The sequence below is a fragment of the Callithrix jacchus genome, chromosome 9 (assembly GCF_049354715.1).
Source record: "Callithrix jacchus isolate 240 chromosome 9, calJac240_pri, whole genome shotgun sequence".
In the NCBI taxonomy this organism is placed as follows: Eukaryota; Metazoa; Chordata; class Mammalia; order Primates; family Cebidae; genus Callithrix; species Callithrix jacchus.
Genome location: NC_133510.1, coordinates 13,591,504 through 13,606,868, shown reverse-complemented (window position 1 = coordinate 13,606,868; position 15,365 = coordinate 13,591,504). Strand labels below are relative to the sequence as shown.

The 15,365-nt window shown below is 43.1% G+C and overlaps 1 protein-coding gene across 5 annotated transcripts in view; it reads right to left on the bottom strand.

The window, feature by feature from the left end:
- The window catches only part of CCDC77 (coiled-coil domain containing 77), a 39,524-nt gene that overhangs the window by 10,925 nt on the left and 13,234 nt on the right, over positions 1-15,365 (bottom strand). For all 5 annotated transcript variants that reach the window (XM_078338338.1, XM_078338339.1, XM_078338337.1 and 2 more), the window contains 4 exons: positions 10,989-11,131; positions 3,696-3,792; positions 2,173-2,245; positions 569-657 (listed from right to left, as the gene is read on the bottom strand). In XM_078338338.1, the coding sequence (XP_078194464.1) occupies positions 569-657; positions 2,173-2,245; positions 3,696-3,792; positions 10,989-11,131 (402 nt within the window). The remainder of the gene's footprint in view (positions 1-568; positions 658-2,172; positions 2,246-3,695; positions 3,793-10,988; positions 11,132-15,365) is intronic.

The window sequence follows — 15,365 nt, the reverse complement described above, 5'->3', positions numbered from 1 at the left end:
ATGAATATAATGTAATTTCCTTCTCATCTGGCTGCCATGACTCCACATGGAGACACTGGCCAAAGGTAAAAACTGTCATTTAAATCAAGAGACTTATCCTAATGAGGACAGAAACTTTAGTGCAATTAGATGAAAAATCATGGTTCCAAATGACACATAATAACCAGGAGGTTAACAGTTCATCACTTTCCCAGACTTTAGAACTCATGCACTAAATAAATGAATGTACCACCAAATGTTGATATATCAGCACAGACAAGCTTCCTTCTGCAACTCTCTGTATACCCGTAGGCCAGAGAATTCTTACTTTATAATGGTTTTGGTGGGTGGGGCTTAGCATATTGAATGAAAGGTTCAGAGTAGCGCTTTTAGAATGTTCCAATAGAAAAGGATGGTTTTAAAATATAAGCTCTTGGAAATTAGAAATGGCCACAATTTTCTTAATCACATGGTGCTTAAATGTAACCTGTATGCAATAAGATACTTACCACATGATACTAAAGGTATGTTATATAAAGTTCAACTTGTGGATAAAAGCCATCTTGGTCTGCCAAAATACATTCTTTACCTGTAGGATCAGCGTCTGTATGTCTCTTTGATAATGCCCAGAACTTTCTTCTCTTTCTCTTGATGGTCTTCTTTTGCTTATTTTAGGATCTAAAATAGAAAACAAAATCAATCAAGATTTTACCCAGCTTTTCTGTCTGCTATTGAAATATCAGCATTTCCTGTGCAGAGGAGTTCAGATTCATTTACCTGTAAGGGAAGAAAAGGAGGAAAAAGGGAAAGATTGTAACTACAGGGCTTAACTTTTCAAATAGGAATCTCTATAAGGGAACTCTGCAGGATGTCACCTAAATAATCATATTCATCTTCTGGCACAATCAACCACTAAATTTTCCTTAGAATATACCACTAAAATAATTGTGCCTATTTCTTAATAAAATTCTATTTAATCAGAATAAGGTCAGGTGCTGTGGCTCATGCCTATAATACCAGTGCTTTGGGAAGACAAAGCAGACAATCACTTGAGGCCAGGAGTTCAAGGCCAGCTTGAGTGACAGAGTGAGAAGAACCCCCCTCTACACAAAATAAAATAAATTAGCCACGTGTGGTGGCGCATGCCTATTGTCCCAGCTACTGAGGAGGCTGAGGTGGGAGGGTCACTTGAGTCTAGGAGTTTAAGGTTAAAGTAAACCAGAATGCACCACTGCACTCCAGGCTGGGTGACAGAGCCTGTCTGTCTCAATCAATCAATCAACAAACAGATTAAGAAAAACAAAACTTAAACATTTTGGTTATGACACATCACACAATTTACAAAAGACAAGGTTATTTTAAAAATAAGGAAGACTAAAAATTGAACTGAGCAAAATTTAATTTCTTGGATGATTCGAAAAGCTCATTAAGACATTAGATCACCAAAGGCATCATCATGAATGTCAATTATCACTGTACAGTAGGAAAATATTTCCAGTTGTCTGCATTGTGATTTTATTTTCTTTTTTTCTTATTTGAGATAGAGTTGGCTACATGTGGTAGCTCATGCCTGTAATCCCAGCATTTTCAGAGGCCAAGGCGGACAGATCACAAGGTCAGGAGATCCAGACCATCCTGGCCAACATGGTGAAACCACATCTCTACTAAAATACAAAAGAAAAACAAAACAAAACAAAAACCCACAAATTACCTGGGTGTGGTAGCACGCACCTGTAGTCCCAGCTACTCAGGAGGCTGAGGCAGGGGAATTTCTTGAACCTGGGAGGCGGAGGTTGCAGTGAGCTGAGATCATGCCACTGTACTCCAGCCTGGCAACGAGCAAGACTCCATTTAAAAAAAAAAAAGAGAGACTTGCTCTGTTGTGCAATGGTGTGATCTCTCTGCTCACTGCAACCTCTGCCTCCCGGGTTCAAGCAATTGTCCTGCCTCAGCCTCCAAAGTAGCTGGGATTACAGGCACCTGCCAACACGCCGGCTAATTTTTTGTATTTTTCGTAGAGATGGGGTTTCACCATGTTGGCCAGGCTGGTCTCAAACTCCTGACCTCAGGTGATCTGCCCACTTCAGCCTCCCAAAGTGCTGGGGTTACAGGCATGAGACACCATGCCCAGCCTGCACTGTGATTTTCAATTCTGCATCAATGAGAATTTCTAATAGGTTAAATGGTTGTTACCTGCTTTGAAAGCTGAAGATTCATTCTGCTCACATTTACCCACAGCCTGGATAGTCTTTCGGAGAATGGTGACCTGAAGAAGCAAAAACTGGTATAGAAGTGCCTTCCTATAAATGTAATATTTTACTTTTCGATCTGCCTTAGTTCTGCAGATCGAAAACTCCAAGTTAAATTTGTCAAAATTGATATTATATAAGGATGTCATGCATATGAGAGGCCACGCAGGCAAAGTAACAAATTGGATAAAACCCTGTGTTGATGATATAAACTTAAAGTTGGCCGGGTGGTGCCATGTGCCTGTGGTCCCCACTACTCAGGAGGCTGAGGTGGGAGGATTGTTTGAGCCCAGGGGCTCAAGGCTGCAGTGAGCTATGATCATTCCACTGCTCTCCAACCTGGGCAACAGAGTAAGACCTTGTTTCTAGAAAAAATAAAATAAATACCTAAATAAAATTGCAAGGCTATTTAGTAATACATGATTAAAAACAAAAACAAAAATAGCTTGGGGCACAGTGATACTTGACTGTAGGTAGAAGGACAGTGCTTAAGCCCAGAAGTGTGAGTCTACCCCGGGCAGCAGAGCAAGACCTCAGCTCTAAAAAGAATTAAAAAAAAATTTTTTTTAAAGCAGCTCTTTGGTGGATGTGGTGGTTTATGCCTGTAATCCCCGCACTTTGGGAGGGCAAGGCGGGCAGATTGCTTGAGCTCAGGAGTTTTGAGACCAGCCTGGGCAACATGGTAAAACCGTATATCTATAAAAAATACAAAAATTAGCTGGGCATGGTGGTGTACACCTGTAGTCACAGCTGCTTGGGCTGAGGTGAAAGGATTGCTTGAGCCCAGGAGGCAGAGGCTGCAGTGAGCCAAGATTGCGTATTGCACTCCAACCTGTGTAACAGAGTGAGACTTTGTCTCAAAAAAAAAAAAGCAGCTCTTGACCAAAGACCCTTAGGAAATGGATATATACATATACAGATATGTATAAAAATGCTCAGAAACTGTTTATATAAGTGAAAAAAAAGAAATAGTATACATATACACATAACTATTTCTATAGGAATGGAAAAACAGATGGAAGTATATATACCAAACTATTAATAACGAATTATCTCTATGGTATAGGATTATGAGAACCTGCCATTTTCCTATGATAGATTACTATACTCTGTGTTTGTTTTTAATAAAGACCATGGATTAGATTTGCAATCAGCATAAACAAAGATTTAAAAAGCAACTTAAGTACCAAAACTGTCTTCCACACAGTCTGCTCCTGCTTTTCTCTCTATCTCAACTAAAACAGCCACCCCTCTGGGCTTCAGGTTTCTAAACAGTGAAACGAGGTAAACAATGCTACTTCCCAAGGTCTTCAAACAAAAAGGCTTTTAAAACTCAGGCAAACACGGCATTATGATAGCTAATTCTCCATCTGCCTTCTCTAGCAAATGCTAAAGTTCTTCTGATGACGGGCCCTAACCTGTGATCTGTAAAGCCACCCTCACCATGCTCCACCAAAGATTACTTACTTTGTGAGGAGGCTCCTTACAAAAATAGGTCACTTCTCCAGTGTCTGTTCCCACAAGAGCCAAGAGATTCTGGATCTTTCTCTTGTCTTCTAGTTCCCTATAATTCTCATAGAAAGCAAACACACATTATTATATGTCCCAAGTAAGTAACCTTTTCTGTTTAAAGGATCTCCCTTCTATTTTTTTAAACAATAGTAACCTCAAATTAAAGTTAAACCTCAAATTAAAATAGTAACCTCAAATTAAAACTGAATAGGATGTACCTAGACTTTAGCGCTACTTTGTAAAACATCAGGTATTTCCATTCAGAGAGAAGGGGCCAGGACATTTTGTGCTGATTCTAAAAGGGAACTGTAGTGGCTGCTGAGGAGCACTGCTCAGATCTTCTTTTTCTTGGCTTATGGGCTCATTCTGCCACCTGCCAGGAATGCTGTCTACTGACAGCTTGTAGTTGAATCTCCAGCCAAGGGAACTGCCTCACGCTGGTTTATGCCTCTCATTCCTTGGGGACAGCTCATATCCAGTGCCTGGTCAATGAGGGGGACACAAAAATCCAATCCCCTTGCCTCAGTTCAGGATATCTTTCAAGAGCCATCCCAGCTTCAGAGACCCCTGTGGTGTTGGCTGAGGCCTGCTGCAACTGAATCCCAGTTTAAGTTGCCTTACTTCCCAATAAAATTCCTGCAAGCAAATCTCCAAGGCACAGTCTGTTTCCCAGAGAACCCAACCTAAGATAGCTCAGGTCTGGACTGGACCAAGGAGGCAAACGCTGAAAAGGGATTTCAGGCTGGGTGTGGTGGCTCACGCCTGCAATCCCAGCACTTTGAGAGGCTGAAGTCAGGAGTTCTCTACTAAAAATACAAACATTGGCTAGGTGTGGTGGCATGTGCCTGTAATTCCAGCTGCTCAGGAGGCTGAGGCAGAATTGCTTAAACCTGGGATGTGGAGGCTGCAGTGAGCCGAGACAGTGCCGCTGCACTCTAGCCTGGGTGACAGTGTGACTCTGTCTCAAAAAAAATAAAAAATAAAAAACATAAAAAGGGATTTCAGAGCCAGTGATACAGAGATGGTTTATAGAACATGACATTTCTCACAGCAAGGTAGATGGGTAGTCAACAGAGTATAGCCTAAACAATAAAAGGTAAGTCAAAGATGGAAAAGAGGCTGAGGGCTGCATCCCATGCAAAATCACAATCTCTGACTCATTTTCCAGGCCCAAGTCAGTTTTATAAGTCCCCAGGACTATTACCTAAAGAATAGGGTAGAAATTCCAGGAGGTAAGACCCTGAGACACTACAGGGTAGATGTTCATGGTTGATTCCTCCCATCCTTCAAAGGGCCTATAGCCATTTATTCAAGTAACTATATACTGGGGAAGAGGAAAGACCTGGGTATTTGAAGGATTGCTGGATGCAGGGTCTAAGCTGACGCTGATACCACAAAACCTGAAGCATCATCATGGCACTGGGGCATGTGGGCACCAAAGAATAAATGGAATTTTGGTGCACGTCTAGCTCACAGCAGGTCTACTGGATCTACCAAATCAATGGTCATGTCTTCAGTTCCCAAATGATTAAAATGGTCATACTAGGTAGGTGGCAGTACCTCCAAACTAGCTTCTTGGTTTCCGGGGTAAGCTAAGTAAAAGCCGCTGAAACTGCCCCTCCCTACCCAGTCAAGATGATCAATAAAGACCTAAAGAATGCAGGGGTGGAGGTCCTTATCAAAGCCTTATTTCATTCCTCAGTACAACCTATACAAAACCAGATGGATTCTGGAGGATAACAGCAGACTACTAGCAAGTAGGTCCCAATTTCAGTCATTGTGCCAGGTGTAGCACCTTTGCTGGAACACAATTACTTGGTCTCAGGCATATGGTATGTGGTCACTAGTTAGGTAAATGCATTCTTTTCTACCCCTCAAAAGACCACAGGCAGTTTATATCATGTGATGTCTACAATGGTGCACTTTTAGAGTCTTCCCCCAGGGCCATGTTAATGCTTTTTTTCTCTGTCAGTACAGTATAAAAGAATCTGGGCCGGGCAAGGTGGCTCCCACCTGTAATCCCAGCACTTTGCAAGGCGGAGGCAGGAGGATCACAAGGTCAGGAGTTCAAGACCAGCCCGTCCAATATGGTGAAACTCCGTCTCTACTAAAAAATACAAAAATTAGCTAGGTGTAGTGGCACATGCCTGTAGTTCCAGCTACTCAGGAGGCTGAAGCAGAACTGCCTGAACCTGGGAGGTGAGGTTGCAGTGAGCCGAGATTTTGCCATGGCACTTCAGCCTGGGCAACAGAAACTCTGTCTCAAAAAAAAAAAAAAAAAAAAGGAATCTGGATCTGGCTACTTCACAAATCGCCAGGAGCTCACTACTGATGACATCGCATTAAATCACATGAACAAGAAACAGCAAGTGCACTGGAACCCTTGGTGAGACATGTGTGCTCCAAAGAGTTGGAGATGAACCTTACAAAGCACATACGTAAAGTTTTTAAGGGTGTGATCTAGGTATATCAGGATACTCCCCCCGAAGTAAAGATCAGATTATTTCCTCTGGTACCTGCTACCACCAAGAAGGAAGCATAATGCCTGAAAGGCGTCTTCAGGTTCTGTAGACAACACCGTCTGTATTTTGGGATCAGTATCCCATATATCAACTGACATGGAAGGTAAGCTTTCAGTGTGGCCCCGAGTTGAAAGGAGGCTCTATTGCTTGGGACATATGACTTGGTAGATCCTATGGTATCTGTGGTGGCACAAGGTACCAAGTGGAGTTTACAGCAAGCACCATTACAAGAATCGTAAAAGACCCTCTGAGAATCTGCAGCAAGACTATGCTGTCTACAGCTGAGAATGACAAAACATTTAAAAACCAGCTTCTGCCATGCTACTAGATCCTGCTAGAAATGGAGCACCTGACCATGGGACATCAAAAACCATGTGGCGAGGCTGGGCCCGGTGGCTCACACTTGAAATCCCAGCACTTTGGGAGGTGAGGAGAACTAATCGCTTGAGCTCAGGAGTTTGAGACCAGCCTGGGCAACATGGAAAAATCCTGTCTCTACAAAAATACAAAAATTAGTCAGGTGTGTTGGCTTGTGTCTGTAGTCCCAACTACTTGGAAAGATGACGCAGGAGGATCACTTGAGCCTGGGAGGCAGAGGTTGCAGTGAACCAAGATCGTGCCACAACATTCCAGCCTGGGAGACCCTGTCTCAAAATAAAAATAAAAATAAACCATGTGGCTAAGTCTTTTCAACAAATGGTGTTGAGAAAACTGGACATCCACATGCAAAAGAATGAAGTTGGAACTTTACCTAACGCTATATACAAAAATTAACTCAAGGCCGGGTGTGGTGGCTCATGCCTGTAATCCCAGCACTTTGGGAGGCCGAGGTGGGTGGATCATGAGGTTAAGAAATTGAGACCACCCTGGTCAACATGGTGAAACCCCGTCTCTACTAAAAGTATGAAAATTAGCCGGGCATGGTGGCGGGTGCCCATAGTCCCAGCTACTCAGGAGGCTGAGGTAGGAGAATCGCTTGAACCCGAGAGACAGAGGTTGCAGTAAGCCGAGATCGTGCCACTGCACTCCAGCCTGGTGACAGGGCAAGATTCCATCTCAAAGAAAAAAAAACCTCAAATGGATCAAAGACTTAAACATAAGAGCTAAAATAATTAAAACTTTATAAGAGGCAGGAAGTGCTCTTTTCTAGTGCTCACATCTATAATCCCAGCACTTTGGGAGGCTGAGGCGAGCAGATCACCTGAGGTCGGGAGTTCAAGACCACCCTGACCAACATGGAGAAATCCTCTCTACTAAAAATACAAAATTAGCCAGGCATGGTGGCACATGCCTGTAATCACAGCTACTCAGGAGGCTGAGGCAGGAGAATCGCCATTGCACTCCAGCCTGAGCAACAAGAGCAAAACTCCAACTCAAAAAAGAAAACAAAAAACAAAAGCTTTTCAAAGAAAACATAGAAGAAAAGCTTCCTGACAATGAATTTGGCAATTTTCTTAGACGTGATACCAAAAGCAGAGGCAAAAAAAGAAAAAGATACATAAATTGAACTTCATAAAAATTAAAAACTCCTGGCTGGGCACAGTGGCTGATTCCTGTAATCCTAGCACTTTGGGAGGCTGAAGCAGGAGGATCACTTGAGGCCAGAAGTTTAAGACCAGCCTGAGCAATATAGTGAGACCCTGCCCCCCCAACCCCATTGCTACAAAAAAGAAAATAAATTAGCCAGGCATAGTGGCACATGCCTGTAGTTCTAGCTATTCCAGAGGCTTAGGCAGGAGGATCATCCTGGCCGACAGTGATACCCTGTCTCTAAAATACAAAAGAAAGGAGAAAATAAAAAGGCAATCTATGGAATGGGAGAAAATATTTGCATATATCAGTATATCTAATAAAGGTTTAATATCCAGAATATATAAAGAACTTCTATGGCCAGGCACGGTGGCTCACACCTCTAATAGGTGGGTGGGTCACTTGAGCTCAGGAGTTTGAGCCCAGCATGGGCAGCATAGCAAAACTCTGACTCTATCAAAAACACAAAAATTAGCCACGCCTGGTGGCACATGCCTGTAGTCCCAGCTACTCGGGAGGCTAACATGGGAGGACAGCTTGAGCCCAGCAGACAGAGGGTGCAGTGAGCCGTGATCATGCCACTGCACTCTAGCCTGGGTGACAGAGCGAGACCCTGTCTCAACAACAACAAAAAAGCACTTCTACAACTCAACAACAAAATCAACCCAATTATTAAAATGGGCAAAAGATTTGAATAAACATTTCCCCAAAGAAGATATACAAATGGCACATGAAAGATGCTCAACATTTTTAAATGCAAATCAAAACCACAGTGAGACTCCCTCACACCCATTAAGATGGTTACTATCAAATAAACAGAAAATAAGGCTGGGCACAGTGGCTCACACCTGTAATCCTAACACTTTGGAAGGCCAAGCTGGGCAAATCACTTCAGCTCAGGAGTTTGAGACTAGCCTGGGCAACATGGTGAAACCTCATCTCTTCAAAAATTAGCCAAGCATAGTGGTGCACACTCGTGGCCCCAAACTAATTGAGAGGCTTAGGTGGGAGGATCATCTGAGTCTGGGAGGTCAAGGCTGCAGTGAGCTGTGGTCCTGCCGCTGTACTCCAGCCTGGGTGACTGAGCAAGACCCAGTCTCCAAAAGAAAAAAAACCCCAGAAAATAACCAGTGTTGGCCAGGCACAGTGGCTCAGGCCTATAATCCTAGCACTTTCAGAGGCTGAGGCAGGAAGATTGCTTCAGCTCAGGAATTTGAGACCAGTCTGGAAAACATGGTAAAACCTCATCTCTATTAAAAAAAAAAAAAAAAAAAAAAAAAAAAAATATATATATATATATATATATGTAATGATATATATATATATATATATGTAATGATATATATATATATATATATATGTAATGATATATATATATATAAAATTAGCTGGGCGTGGTGGTACATGCATGTAGTCCCACCTACTTGGAGGCTGAAGTGTGAGGATCACCTGAGTCTGGGAGGTAAAGGCTGCAGTGAGCCAAGATCATGCCACTGCACTCCAGTCTGGGTGACAGAGCAAGACCCTGTCTCAAAAAAAAAAAAGCTTAAAAAAAACCAAAATAACAGATACTGGCAAGGATGTGGAGTAACCGAAACTCCTGTGCACTGCTGGTGGGAATATAAAATAGTATAGCCACTATAGAAAATAGTATGGCAGCTACTCAAAAAAATAAAAACAGAATTACCATATGATCTACTTCTGGGTAGATAGACAAAAGAATTAAAAGCAAGGCTTCGACCAGGCACAGTAGCACACATCTGTAATCCCAGCACTTTGGGAGGCTGAGGCAGGCAGATCACTTGGGCTTGGGAGCTGGAGACTAGCCTGGGTAACATGGCAAAACCCCGTTTCTATAAAAATTACAGAAAAAATTAGCCAGGCATGTTGGCACACCTGTAGTCCCAGCTACTCAGGAGTCTAAGGTGGGCAGATCGCTTGAGTTTGGGAGACAGAGGTTGCAGTGAGCTGAGATACACCGGTGGGTGAATGGATAAACAAAATGTGGTACACACATATAATGGAACATTGTTCAGTCTTAAAAACGAGGAAAATTCTGACAGATGCTACAACATGGATGAACTCTGAAGATATTATGCTAAGTGAAATAAGCCCGATGTAACAAATACTGTATGACTCCACTTACGTGAGGTACCTAGAATAGTCAAATTCATAGAGATGAAAAGTAGAATGACGTGTGTCCCAGGGACTGGGGTAACGGGGATGCGGGAGCTACTGCTGAATGGGTACACAATTTCAGCTTAGGAATATGAACATGTTCTAGAAATGAACGGGGGTGACAGTTGTGCAACAGTATGAACATACTTAATGCCACCGAACTGTACACTTCAGATGGCCAAAATGGTAAACTTTATGTTATGTATACTTTACCCCCTGCCCTCCACTCCCAGCACACACACACAGAAGTGTACTGCAGTGGAACATGTAGTGTACTGCTCAGATTCCCCCTCAGGACCAAGACATTCATCTCCCAGGAGCTCAGTTCTTCTCTAAAAATTTCACTTGGCTCAAGGGGGCTTCCTCTCCCAAGTCTACACACCCTCCCTGGGGACAGCTTGCATCCTATGACTGGTCAATGTGGGGACACAAATTTGAGTCCTTTGCCACCAAAAGGCCCCCCATCCTTAGTGCTCCCTATGGGGTTGGCTAAGGCCTCTGTTACCACTGTATCTGTTCCTATTCTATCTCTGCCCAAATCTGCTCATAGCTATTATCAGAGAGCTTCTCCCATAACTGCCCTGAAGGCAAATCTCCATGTTAGAGTCTGTTTCCTATGGAATACAACCTAAGAGAATTAATGTGGAAAAATTTATCTTTTTAAAAGTAATTTAAAGGGCTGGGCATGGTGGCTCACACTTGTAATCCCAGCACTTTGGGAGGCTGAGGTGGGTGGATCACTTGAGGCCAGGAGTTGGAGACCAGCCTGGCTGACAGGGCAAAACGCTGTCTCTATTAAAAATACAAAAATTAGCTAGGCATTGCAGTGCACACTTGTGGGCATGAAAATGCTTTCATGAGGCATGAAAATCGCGTGAACCAGGAAGCAGACACTGCAGTGAGCCAAAATTGCGCCACTGCACTCTAGCCTGGGCAACAGAGTGAGGCTGTCTCAAAAATAAATAAATAAAGTAATTTAAAGTTATAACTCCAACCTTTCCCCTCTCCTACTCGGTACCTGATTCTCAGTCGGTCATTTTCTGAGTAGAGGCGTAAAACATGTTCCCGTTCTTGGAAGAGACAGACCTGCATATCACTTAGAGCTTTCTGCAATTCAGCAATCTCTTCCTCTCTCTGCTGTAAATCACATTCAAGTTTATGCTGCAAAAAAACACAGTAAGATACTTGAAAGATACTGGATTTCAATGGAGTATCTCTTATGGGACAGGGAGCAGTCTATTAATGTAGAAATATTCTAAAGTAAATAATTTCACCAATACAGAATTCAAATGACAGCAATAGGCATGTATATATAGACTGGAGTTTATTTATTTATTGAGACCAAGTCTTATTTGTTTATTTATTCATATATACATACATACATATATACCAAGTCTCACTCTGTTGCCCAGGCTGGAGTGCAATGGCACGATCTCAGCTCACTGCAATCTCCACCTCCCAGGTGATTCTCATGCCTCAGCCTCCCAAGTAGCTGGAATTACAGGTGCATGCCACCATGCCCAGCTAATTTTTGTATTATTAGTAGAGACGGGGTTTCGCCATGTTAGCCAAGGCTGGTCTCAAGCTCCTGCCTTCAAGTGATCCTCCCGCCTTGGCCTCCCAAAGTGCTGGGATTACAAGCATGAGCCACCATGCATGACCCTGACTGGTGTTTAAAAGCTACAGGATGAGTGTGAAGTTTGCACTTAACATCAAAGCTCTCACATCTTCCTTTTATGGACTATAGAATCCAAAATGCCATATGATTCACCTATTCTATCTATACTTTCTCTTTCAATTTTGAGACAGAGTCTTGTTCTGTCGCCCAGGCTGGAGTGTGGTAGGATGATCTCAGCTCACTGCAACCTCTGCTTCCCAGGTCGAAGTGATTCTTCTGCCTCAGCCTCCCAAGTAGCTGGGATTATAGGTGCGAACAGCCACGTCCAGCTAATTTTTTATTTTTAGTAGAGATAAGGTTTTTCCATATTGGTCAGGCTGGCTTGAACTCCTGAGCTCAGGCAATCCGCCCACCTTGGCCTCCCAAAGTGCCATGATTACAGCTGTGAGCCACACCTGGCCTATCCACACTTTTTTGGTAATGCCTCCTATAGCATAAGCATTATTATTACATGTAGGAAAACAAAGATGAAAAGATATGATTCCTGTCTACAGAGCTAAGGAAATTCACGGGGAGAGGCAAATGATTAAAATAAGATAACTACCTAATGGAAGCACGCATGGTGGAACGGTGTGGGGAGTGTGTGGCCGGAATAAAATTCTAAAATCTGTTTGGGAAGTCAAAGTACTCCCACCAAAGAGCTGACACCTGACAGAGGAACAGAGGACTGGGGGAGGGATAAGCAGACGGTGGGTTCTCTAAGAAGAGAGCAGGAAATAAGAACCATGACAGAGCCTGATGTTGTTAGAAAGGACGAAAATCTCGTCACATGCTATGACATGGACAAAACCTGAGGCTGTTATGCTAAGTGAAGTCAGTCAGTCACAAAAAGAAAAACTACAGTATGATTTCACTCTATTCTAGATAAATCCTGCTCTATTTCTTTTTTCTGAGACAGAGTCTTGATCTGTTGCTGGAATGCAGTGGTGTAATCTCAGCTCACTGTAACCTCCACCTCCTGGGCGATTCTCCTGCCTTAGCCTCCTGAATAGCACTACAGGTATGTGCCACCATGCTGAGCTAATTTTTGTATTTTTAATAGAGACAGGGTTTCACCATGCTGGCCAGGGTGAGGCCACTGGCCTCAGGTGATCCCCCTCAACCTCAGCCTCCCAAAGTGTTAGGATTACAGGTGTGAGCCACCGTGCCTGGCAAATACTGCTCTACTTCCAATCCATAGAAATAGCAAGTAAAATAGTGGTTACAGAAGAAGTGGGGAGAAATGAGGATCTGTTTAATGGGATGAAGTTTTGGTTTTTTAAGATGAAAAGGGTTCTGAAGATCAGTTGCACAACAATGTGAATATACTTAACACACCAGGCATGGCAGATCACTTGAGGCCAGGAGTTCAAGACCAGCCTGGTCAATATGATGAAACCCCATCTCTACTGAAAAAAAAAAAAATCAGCTGGGCGTGGTGGCACACCCTATAATCCCAACTACTTGGGAGGCTGAGGCATAGGAATCACTAAAACCCAGGAGGCCGCGGTTGCAGTGAGCTGAGATTGTACCACTGCACAATCTAGCCTGGGTGAAAGAGCAAGACTCTGTCTCAAAAAAAAAAAATGTGTATGTGTATGTATACACACACACACACACACACACACACACACACACACACACACTTAACATTACTGAACTGAACACTTAAAATTGATTAAGGTCATTAAAAATGATTTTATAAAGAAGGTTGGGCACAGTGACTCACTCCTGTAATCCCGACACTTTGGGAGGTTAAGGTAGGAGGATGGCTTGAGCCCAAGGGTTCATAACTATCCTAGACTATAGAGTGAGATTCTGTCTCTGCAAAAAAATTAAAAATCTGGGCCAGGCGCAGTGGCTCACACCTGTAATCCCAGCACCTTGGGAGGCCAAGGTGGGTGGGCCATCTGAGGTCAGGAGTTGGAGACCAGCCTGGCCAACATGGTGAAATCCAGTCTCTACTAAAAATAAAAAAATTAGCTCAGCATGGTGGCGGGTACCTATAATCCCAGCTACTCAGGAGGCTGAGGCAGAATTGCCTGAACTGGCCAGGCAGAGGTTGCAGTGAGCTGAGATCACACCACTGCACTCCAGCTTAGGTGACAAGAGCAACACTTTGCTTCAAAATAAATAAATAAATAAGCAAGCCAGGTGTGGTGGCTCATGCCTGTGATCCCAGCACTTTGGGAGGCTGAGGTGGGCAGATCACGAGGTCACAAACTAAGGCCATCCTGGCCACTAAGGTGAAACCCCGTCTCTACTAAAACTACAAAAATTAGCTGGGCGTGGCAGCACGTGCCTGTAATCCCAGCTACTCAGGAGGCTAAGGCAAGAGAACTGCTTGAATCTGGGAGATGGAGGTTGCAATGAGCTGAGATTACACCACTGAACTCTAGCCTGGTGACAGAGCTAGACTCTGTCTCTAAATAAATAAGTAAGTAAGTAAATAAATAAATAAATAAATAGCTGGCATGGTAGTACATGCTTGTAGTCCCAGCTACTTGGGAGGCTGAGGCAGGAGGATTGCTTGAGTCCAGGACTTTGAGGCTGCAGTGAGCTATGACCACACCACTGTACTCCTGGCTGGGCAACAGAGCAAGACCTTGACTCAAAAAACAAAAAATCCAGAAGTCCACAGATACATACATAAGGTGATAAAAATGACAAGTAAATATTAACAAGCGATTTGGAGAAAGGTACAGCATACAGGACCACAGTGGAACTTACAAGGTTGGAAACACTTTTTTTGTAGAATCTATAAAAAAAATTAGGCTAGGCATGGTGGCTCACCCCGAGTCCCAGTAAATATATTAGAGATGCTACATCACTGTTATCTGGCAACCAGCCCCCATCCTGAGGCTATTCAAGAGCCCAAATGGAATGAACTACAATGTAGTTCATTGTATACATATATAACATGATAAAAATGACAAGTAAATGTCCAAAAAAAAAAGCCTAATAAATTTGGACAACTACAAATATTTCAGTGCTGCTAGAGTGAAAAGTGTGAGGCCAACTGGGGATGTAAGAGGCCAGAGCAGGTACTGGCAAGGAAGATACTGTCTCAGTTTAAATGCAATTCTAGAGTCTGCATGAGCATCACAGCAAGAGTGATGTAGGTGTGGGAATGGATTAAGTAATATTTAGGAAGCAGAATCAATAGGACTTGCCAAATGATTTCAGTGTAAGGGGCTTGGCAGAACCGGAGGCAATGATGCCACTTACCAAGACAAAGAATAAAGAAAAAGTCAAGGAATGAGGAATGAAGGGAGGTGAAATGGTGGCAGTACATGTGTGGGTGCGGAAGCTGGGGTAGAGAAAGGAAGCTCCAGAGAAAAGTGAGTCAGGGTTAGCGATTTAACAGTCATCATCACATATGTAGTAGTGTAATATACAAGATCATTTACAGTCGAATCTGGAGGAACTCTGACATTTAAGAGTAAGGAAGGAGAGTTGTTCATGGACACGAAGATGAGGTGATCAGAGGTTAGACAGAAATCGTGAAAGAAAAATGACACAGAAATCAAGAAAGGAAGAAAATTTTAGAAAAGGAGAGGTCAAAAGTGACAAACCCTGCAAAGGGCAAAAAAAGAAGAGATGAGTTTGGTAAAGAGGTACTAGGAGACCACAGAAGGCACAGTTTTAGTGGTGTGGCGAGGACAGAGATGAAACTGCAGTCGAGAAATTTCCCTTTCAGTGAATGGGAAAGTTACATGATTCTGGAAGTGCGACTGG